We start from the raw sequence: 9678 nt of genomic DNA on the forward strand, positions 1-9678 counted from the left end.
GGAGTTCCATATATAGGATCCGATAATTTTTTTAAAATAACTAGCTGTACCCGGCCATGCGTTGCTGTGGCTCAGTCAGCCCCCCCCCCCCGTTTCCCAGGAGAAGTGGATGACATAACGACACCCCTCTCTCTGTTGGCCCCGGGGAGTGATGTCATCTGCGACAGTTTAAAAGAGAGAGAGAGAGAGAGAGAGAGAGGGTCTCTGCCCTAAAACATTTACAATCAAGAATGCTGGCATGGGGGTTCACAGAAAGGACTAGTTCAGTTTCAGCAAGTTTACTTTTTGCTTCAGAAATTTATACACCGCTGGACCGTAAACAAATGAAGGAATTTCAGATGGAAATTCCCAGGTGTCAAAAAAGGTTGTTCATGTATCCAGTGGTCCTCAACCCCTGGGCCATGGACCGGTACCGGGTCATTAAATACAATTAAATTAAAATTATTAAATCAAAACAATCTAAATAAAATAGAAACAATCAACGTCCCCCCCTCAGCGGGCCGTGAAACAATCAACGTCCCCCCCTCAGCGGGCCGCAGTAAAATGATCAAACGTTGACTGGTCCGCGGCGATAAAAAGGTTGGAGAGCACTGATGTATGCTACTACTGCGACCCGTGTTTTGTTAGCCGAAAAATGGAAAACAAGCGAGGTCCCAGCCAAAGAAGAGTGGCAACTTAAGCTGAAAGAATATGTGCATCTTGCAGACTTAACATATAGAATAAGAGAACAAGAAGAACATACGTTTAGAGAAGATTGGAAAATGTTTATTGAATATTTTTTTGGGAGGGAATTGCGTATACTTGAAAACATTAAGCAGCATTAAGATAAATTCAACAGAGTAAATAAGTTTTGATGGATGTAATAATGGAATACTGAATGGTTTAGTTTATGTAAAATATGCAGGGATTTATGATAGGCAAAATGAACCATGGAAAGAGAGGAAGGGAAGTCATTGATACTTTAAGGATGTTTAAATGAGTATTTTAATTTGTAAAACAGAAAATTTAATAAAAATATATAGAGAGAGAAAAGAATGAAGCTATACCATTACAGTCATACCTTGGATCCCGAACACCTTGCGAGACGAATGTTTTGGCTCCCGATCGCCACAAACCTGGAAGTTATTGTTCCGGTTTGTGAACGTTCTTTGAAACCTGAACATCTGACAGGACTTCCATGGCTTCCGATTGGCTTCAGGAGCTTCCTGCAGCCAATCAGAAGCCATGCCTTAGTTCCCAAATGTTTTGGAAGTGGAACGGACATCTGGAACAGATTCCATTCGACTTCCGAGCTACGACTGTATTGAGAAAAGCGGTTTAAAAAAACCCCTTTGAAACAAATGTTAAAATAATTAAAATTAGTGATAAACTAAAAAAAACCATGAAAACACACACTTCAACATTCTAGATATCTGGACTAAGATTCAGTACATCCACAGTCAGCCATTCAGAAACCGAGCCAAGGATTTTGGGGAGGCCTGAAATTCATTCTACGCTTTTGGCCTTTGAAGGTTTCCACACTGCAGGGTTGCCAACTCAAATAAAATCTTCAGGGGGCCCAGGTAAGCTCTGCCCCACATAATTGATTACAAGACATATTTGAATGGTAATGTCCATCAACTGGGGGGGGGCAGCCTCCTCAAATATTTTAATAGGGGGCAAAGGGACCTCAGCCCCTAGGAGTTGACTCCTAAGCCACACTGTGTGGGTTCTCTGATGTGCAGTGAGGCTTGCCTTTGGACTACAAAATTTCCCCCATGAGCTCCATGTGTTCCTGTTATTCTCCCGTATGACGTCGCTGGTGGTCAGTGAGGTTTTTCCTGTAATTGTAGCTTTTCTCACATTGCAGGCATTTGTATGGCTTTTCTCCTGTGTGACCCATTTGATGCACAGCGAGACTTTTCTTCTGCGTGAAGCTTTTCCCGCACTCTGGGCACGGATACGGTTTCTCCCCCGTGTGACGTCCCCGATGGTCAGCCAGACTCGCCCCGTCGCCGAAGCTTTTCCCGCACTCGAAACATTTGTATGGCTCCTCCCCGCAATGCATCCTTTCGTGCCTTCGAAGGTTCGAGAGGACGCTGAAGCTTTTCCTGCACTCTGGGCACTTATAGGGCTTCTCTCCCGTGTGGGATCTTTGATGGGAACGGAGAGTTGCCTTCGCACTGAAGCTTTTCCCGCACTCCGGACAGGTATATGGCTTTATCCCCGTGTGGGATCTCTGATGTGTGGTGAGGTGTGCTGTCTGCGTGAAGCTTTTCCCGCACTGCAGGCATTTACAGGGTTTCTCCCCAGTGTGAGATCTCTGATGTGCAGTAAAGTGCCCCTTCTGTGTGAAGCTTTTCCCGCACTGCAGGCATTTATAGGGCTTCTCCCCCGTGTGAGATCTCTGATGTATAGTGAGGCTTTTCTTCCATGTGAAGGTTTTTCCACAATCTGGGCATGTGTAGGGTTTCCCGCCCGCGTGATTTCTCTGATGGATAGTGAAACTCCTCTTCCAGTTAAATCTTTTCCCGCACTCCAAGCAGGTATAGGGTTTCTCCCCCGTGTGGTTTCTTTGATGATCTGTTAAGGTTCTCTTGTCACAAAAGCCTTTCCCACACTCTAAGCATTTGTAGGGTTTCTCCCCTGTGTGCATTCGATGATGGGTAGTGAGATTTCTGTGGTGGTTGAAGGTTTTTCCGCACTCCAGGCATTTATATGGTTTCTCCCAGGTGTGGGCTGTTAGATGAGAACAAAGTGTTATTTTCACATGAAAGCTCTTTCCACATCCAAAGCAGTTATATAGGTTTCTTCCCTGCATCGGTACATTTTTTCCTATAGAGGGTAAGTCCTAATGGAAAGCTCTCAAAGAATCTTTGGACTTTGTTCTGTAACACATTGCTACACCCTCAGAAGAGCAGGAGACTCTTAATTTCAGAGTCATGGGTTCGAGCCCCACGTTGGGCAAAGGATTCCTGCATTACAGGGGGTTGGACTAGATGATCCTCAGGGTTCCTTCCAAATTTACAATTCTATGATTCTAACTGGGAATTTTGGCGTGAGCCTACATACTGACTTCCACAAAGGGAATTCCTGCCCAAGATCAGATTGGTCTATTATTATTATTATTATTATTATTATTATTATTATATTAATAATTCGGCTCCAGGGACCATGCATTCGTTCCATAAGACGCACAGAAATCTCCTCTTACTTTTCAGGAGGAAAAAAGTGTGTCTTATGGAACAAAAAATACGGTACATATTACCATAGAAAGGCGTTATGCAAATTGAAAGTGGAATGAAAGTGAAAAGTCAGCAGATAATTCCATCCCTAAGATGCACTCAGGGAGCTTTCTGATGCTCATGTGCAGAACATGTCTTTGCAATGAACTGGATTCCCACCCTCCCTCCCCATCTAGCCCTTATAAGGGATTAACATGGGGACGCCTATTTTGTTTGCTCTCTGACAAGCTGACGTGATGAGCCACACAGGAAAGGCAGCCTTACCCAGAGAGGCCACGATCCCGCCATTCTCCGCCATGACTTCCCTGTGCAGGGCTCTTTGTCCCAGATCCAGCAGGGCCCACTCCTCCTCAGTGAAATGCACAGCCACCTCCTCAAAGGACACCTGGAATGCAAATATAAAATAAAACCTCTTGCGGTTAACGCACATAGTCCTGCCCCCTGGCTAAGCAGCCTCAGGGTCATCTTAAGATCTAGTTTTAATTTAATCTGCCCCAAGAATCGCTGGTCCAATTTTATAGAAGTACTATTGAAACTGTTCTCTGTAATTCCATCACTGTCTGGTATGGTACAGCTTCTAAGCTGGATAAGAAGAGGCTCCAACGAGCAGTAAGAACTGCAGAGAGGGTAATTGGTGTTAGTTTGCCTCCAACAGAGACACTTTATGCCGCTCGAGTCAGGAAGAGAGCAGAGAGAATTGCTGTGAGACCCTTCGCATCCTGGTCATCACCTGTTTGATTTACTCCCATCTGGATGTCGGTATAGGACTCTATTTACAAAAATGTCTAGGCACAGGAATAGCTTTTTTCCTTCTGCCATCAAATTGTTGAATCTGTAGTTGTGGGCGGAAGGGAGGCCAGTTGGTGGTAATGGGTCTTTTCGCTGTGCTGTTGTATTGTGAGGGGAATAGTGTTTGTATGAGGTACGTTTTTTCTTTACATTGCAATGTAGTCAAAGCAAAATTCCAAGTATGGTTGATACTTGGCCAATCAATCAATCAAAATCAATCAATACTTTATTGTGGCCATAGGCCCATATATAGATGTCAACACAAAATAATGTCCTCCCATGAGAAGAGAAGAATCCTTGGAAAAGACCCTAATGTTGGGAAAGATTGAGGGCACTAGGAGAAGGGGGCGACAGAGGACAAGATGGTTGGACAGTGTTCTCGAAGCTACAAACATGAGTTTGACCAAACTGCGGGAGGCAGTGGAAGACAGGAGTGCCTGGCGTGCTATGGTCCATGGGGTCACGAAGAGTCGGACACGACTAAACGACTAAACAACAACAACAACAACAATGGAATACTGAATGGTACAGTTTATATAAAATATGCAGGGATTTATGTTGTGCAAAATGAAACATGGAAAGAGAAGAAGGGAAGTAACTGATATTCTAAGGTTTTCTAAACTGTAATTTTATACACACACACACACACACACAGAGCTTTTTTTCTAAAATAAAGATTCACAGAATGTTTAAGGGGTATGTGTACTGCTGCATACCCCCAGAAAAAAGTTTTTTCTCTCTCTATATATATAATAAAGCAACTAATAAATTAAATTAATAAGCAAAATTAATTAATTAATTAACAAGCAAATTACTGTAATTAATAAGCAAAAATACTAGTAATACCAGCTGCTGGGAATCACAAATGAACTCTAGATGGTTGGCTCTTGCTGTCCTCATACATGCCTCTTTCCTTTCCTTCTTTTCCCCCACATTCTGTTAGACGGCAGGCAGGCGAGAGCGTTCGAAGGGAAGCACGGCCGGCCGGGGAGCCTGGAGCGAGGGGAACAGTACCCGATGCCTCCCAGGTGCTCAGGAAACGACCCCTCTCTCTCGGGGCACGAAAGAGCACAAGCTCAGAAAGCTCCCTACCAGTGCGGTGAGTGCGGGAAGGGCCTCAGCCGCAAGGACAACCTGACCCGGCACCAGCAGATGCACGCGGGGAAGAAGAAGCCCCACCAGTGCTCTTCCTGCCCCAAGACCTTCCGGGATAAGTCTCACCTGATCCGCCACGAGAGGATCCACACGGGGGAGAAGCCCTTCAGCTGCGCCGCCTGCGGCAAGAGTTTCAGCTGCAACTCGTACCTGGTTGTCCACGAGAGGATCCACACGGGTGAGAAGCCATATGCCTGCTCCGCCTGCGGCAAGAGCTTCAGCTGCAACTCGTACCTGCTCCGCCACCGGCGCATGCACACGGGCGACCGGCCCTACAAGTGCGCCGCATGCGGGAAGCACTTCGCCTGCAGCTCCAACCTCATCCTTCACAGGCGGACCCACACGGGCGAGAGGCCCTACGAGTGCGCCTCCTGCCCCAAGACCTTCCGCCAGAGGTCTCACCTGATCTTCCATGAGAGGATCCACACCAAGGAGAAGCCCTTCCAGTGCCTCGCCTGCGGGAAGAGCTTCGGGCGCAATGCCCAGCTGACACAGCACAAGAGGAGCCACATGGGGGAGAAGCTCCACAAATGCTCCGTCTGCGCCAAGCGCTTCAGCTGCGCCTCCTACCTCATCCAGCACGCGAGGATCCACCAGCGGGACAAGCCCCACAAGTGCCCCGACTGCGGGAAGAGCTTCCGCCGGAGCGCCGAGCTCTCCTCGCACCGCAGGATCCACACGGGGGAGAAGCCGTACCGGTGCTTCGAGTGTGGGAAGACCTTTGGCTGGAGCGCGGGCCTCACGTCGCACCGGCGGACCCACACGGGTGAGAAGCCCCACAAATGTGCGGCCTGCGGGAAATGCTTCAGCTGCAAGAGACTCCTCCTCATGCATGGCAGGGTCCACGTCGGGGAGAAGCCCCACGAGTGCTCTTGACTGCGGGGAGAGCTTTGTTTTGAACTTGCATCTTGCGAGCCGCGAGAAAAACCCACACAGAGGAAGCCGTGTGAACTGATGCTGGCCTGCTTGTCGTTGCGGGGGTCTTCGGCTGGTTGCTGTCGCTCAAAGGAGAAACCTTGCCTCGGTTACTCGTAGGAGTTTGCTGGTTAATTGGAATGCTCCCTGGAATGAACAGAGGCAAAGCACCTCAAGAACCTAATGTGCAAGAAAATAAGAGAGCACCGCCCCCCATAGGACTTTAAATCAAACTATCCAGAGACACCACCTCTCTCAGAAAGGTGTACTGTTGTACTTTGGAAGCTGAACGCCTTGGTACACGAAAGTTTTGGCTCCCAAACGCTGCAAACCCAGAAGTGAGTGTTCCGGTTTGCTAATGTTCTTTGGAAGCCAAACGTCTGACGGGGCTTCTGTGGCTTCTGATTGGCTTCAGGAGCTTCCTGAAGCCAATCAGAAGCTGCACTTTGGTTTCCGAAAGTTTCGGAAGTCGAACGGACTTCCGGAACGGATTCCGTTCGACTTCCAAGGTATGACTGTATTCCAAGTTTCCCCCCTACAGCAGGGCTGACCACATGTGGCTCTCTCTCTCTGATTTCATTCGGTTTTTAACCTCAGTTCATGCAGGTGGGGGGATGAAAGAAAAGAGGGTGATGGAGAGAGAGAAGGGGGTGGCACAGAGAGAAAATGGGGTGGCTGAGAGAAAAGGGGGTAGCTGAGGGAGAGAGAAAGGGCGTAAAGGAGACGATTGAGAGAGAGGCACCTACGGAGACAGGTGTCCCACCCATTTTTTGCTCTGGTCCCGCCCACTTTGGGCTTTGGCCCCACCCACTGCTGACTCCGCCCCCACCTTCTGCTGGGATGTGGCTCCCAAGGGAACGCAGGCCCTGACAGAAAGGAAGAAAAGATTTGTTAGCCCGTCCCACGAGAAAGTTATTGTACGCTTCTAGGGAGAAGGTGTTGCTCATTTTGGTACGGCAAGCCACCTCCAATCAAAGGGATCAGGGAGCTGGAGACTTCTGGTGAAGGTTCGATCCCAAGCTGAGCTTGGAAGTGAGCCCAGTGGGACCTCATGAGACTTGTACTTTCAGAGTTGGCAGGTGTGGGGTTGTGCTGTGAAAATCTCTCTATTTGCACCAATGGGGAGAACCCCTACGATAATTCTAAGGAAGCCAGGCTGGGGGGGGGGCGGGCGGGATAAAGTACACTTCCCTTCATTTAAAATTTTTTGAAGACTGTTTTATTACCCATGATTGTTTAATCTGTGTGACATTCAAGCAGTTTTTGTTTGATCATTGAAACAAATGAGGTTGATGCATTCAGTTTTCTTTAATTGAGCAGCAGTTCTGGGAAATCTTTGGATTCTTGCAGAGGTATCACAGAATAATAGAAAGTTGGGGAAGGGGAAAAATCTTTGGTGAGTAAGAAATGGATTAGTGATGCTTGAGACCAGGGGTGAGGCTTGGTTGTTGCTGGACTACAAATCCCATCCCTAACTGGCCTGTGCTGATGGTAGTCAAAGTCTGATAACTGCCTGGAGGGCACCAAGCTTTCCTGAAAGATCCCCTGCCTGAAACCCTTGGAGAGCTGCTGCCAATCTGTGCTGACAATACTGATCTAGGTGGGCCAACAGTCTAACTCGGTATTATTATCATTATCACCATCAAATTTAATTTAAATTTAATAAAGCATTAAATTTATTACTACCCTTTGCCAGCAGGTCACAGTGTGGGTTACAACAATTTAAAATTCAAAAATCCTCTTTTCCCAGGCCTTTGGTTAATTAACTAATCTTTTAAACTGTGGGGGTGGGGTTTCGGGGTGGGGTTATTGTTTTGTTTGTTATTACGTTATGTATTTTTGTGTTTTTATACTGTAAACCTGTGATCCTCTGATGAAGGACAATATATAAATTTAATAAATAATTTTTAGAAAAAAACAAAAACAGATTGCAATCCCAGGAATAGTGTAGGCCCTGCAAACACGCCTCTCAGGTACCAGGGGGGACAGAGTAAAGAGGCGCACCTTTAGGACTGGCTGTTAGGGTAGCTCTGGAGATGACTTATTATGGAAACGATACCAGGGAGGACTTGTTCCGTACACTCCAAAGCTATGCCTTATCACCTGGGATATCTCAGTTGGTAGAGCATGAGACTTAATCTCAGAGTCATGGGTTTGAGCTGCATGTTGGGGATAAGTTTCCTGCATTGCAGGGGGTTGGACTAGATCAGGCATCCCCAAACTTCGGCCCTCCAGATGTTTTGGACTACATCTTCCCCAACCACTAGTCTTGTTAGATAGGTGTTAGGGCAAAATCTGGGTGCAAAGCAGCCGGACACCCAGCACGTCAGGCGAGGGCCTGCGGTGATTGCGGACAGCAAAGGAAGGAGGCCAGCCAGAGGTTGAAGCAAAAACACCAAGGTTTATTGCTGCGCAGCAGGTTCAATGCAGAGAATGAACCCCGAACAAAAGCTTACAGCAACCTTTAAAGATTTCCCAAACGTCCCAGAAAACATTGCAGGAAGTGTCATACATACATCATTGATACATCACAGAAACGTCACGAAAGAGGAGGGTACAGGACACATTTCCATATGGGTAAACAAGGGTTTATGCCAAGGGGTTGATAGACGACCTCCTGATGGGTCACTTGATGGTTCAGGCATTGAAATCTCCGCAAAGATGAGTATTGGGAGAGGCTCCAGACATGCCCAGACAGAAGGTGACAATGGAGCCCAGGTGTGTTGAGCCCCCGGCATGGGTGAGACCCAGGGAGGAAAGATATTCAAAGATTATTTCCGATGGGTCTGTGTACAAGGTGGAGGGGGCAGTTTCCTGTGTACGTGACTCCACGCTTCGGGGATTATGTCGAGACCTGGGGCCTTTGAGAGGCCTCGATGCCTGTGTCAAAATAACGTTGGTTCTACTAAAATCCATGGTTGCATTGATTTTATATGATTTAATAAAGATTTCTGAGTTCCCCTATCTGGACTCACTGTCTCGTTCTTTGCCTGAGTCGCTTGGATACAATGTTGCGAGTTCTAATTAGATTACCAGCTTCGGAAGGTTCGAAGAACTGTCAGTGATTGTTCTCCTGTCATCGCCTTGTCAGTGGTTCACTCAAGCGTGCAGAGCTAGCTGAGCCAGGCTCTGCAGAGTGATTGCAATTGTCTGATTGGCTAGGACGCAGCGGACAGGAGAAGAGGGTTTCATTCATAACTTTGTCTCATTCATGAGTTCTTGACAATGTTGCAATCATATAGAAAGGGTTATACGAAGAAGAGGGAAGCGGGAATGGAGAGAAGCCTTTATTTCAACCGGGCTCATTCCCATGGGTTGTGGAGATGGGGCCTAGCCTGGCGGGGTCCCTCTGGGGTCTACTCTAGGGTCCAAACTAGTCCTCGTTTGGTTGCCCCCCCCCCCGTAAAATTCCCTAACAATAGGGATCATGGGAGTTGTAGGCCAAAACATCTGGAGGGCCGCAGTTTGGGGATGCCTGGTCTTGAGCAATACTGAGATAGATGGATCTGACTCTGTTTAAGTGTGCCCTGTTCAGAAAGCTTTTAATACCCTGTTTTTAAGAACATAAGAAGTGCCCACCCTGTTCTCACAGTGG

General features: G+C 47.3%; 2 protein-coding genes across 2 annotated transcripts; one reads left to right on the forward strand and one right to left on the reverse strand.

Annotated features, from left to right (window-relative positions):
• Positions 1 to 353: 353 nt before the first annotated feature.
• On the reverse strand, positions 354 to 4238 carry LOC118081230 (zinc finger protein 239-like). Its single transcript, XM_060269773.1, has 2 exons — positions 3489 to 4238; positions 354 to 2718 (listed from the first exon to the last, which is right to left on the reverse strand). Exons 1-2 carry the CDS (start codon positions 3652 to 3654, stop codon positions 1778 to 1780), a joined length of 1107 nt encoding a protein of 368 aa, XP_060125756.1. The 5' UTR covers positions 3655 to 4238; the 3' UTR covers positions 354 to 1777.
• Positions 4239 to 4956: 718 nt separating this feature from the next.
• Positions 4957 to 7229, forward strand: LOC132591365 (zinc finger protein 572-like). The gene has a single exon (XM_060269796.1). It carries the CDS (start codon positions 5031 to 5033, stop codon positions 6042 to 6044), a length of 1014 nt encoding a protein of 337 aa, XP_060125779.1. The 5' UTR covers positions 4957 to 5030; the 3' UTR covers positions 6045 to 7229.
• Positions 7230 to 9678: the final 2449 nt, after the last annotated feature.

This window comes from Zootoca vivipara, chromosome 2, assembly GCF_963506605.1.
Source record: "Zootoca vivipara chromosome 2, rZooViv1.1, whole genome shotgun sequence".
In the NCBI taxonomy this organism is placed as follows: Eukaryota; Metazoa; Chordata; class Lepidosauria; order Squamata; family Lacertidae; genus Zootoca; species Zootoca vivipara.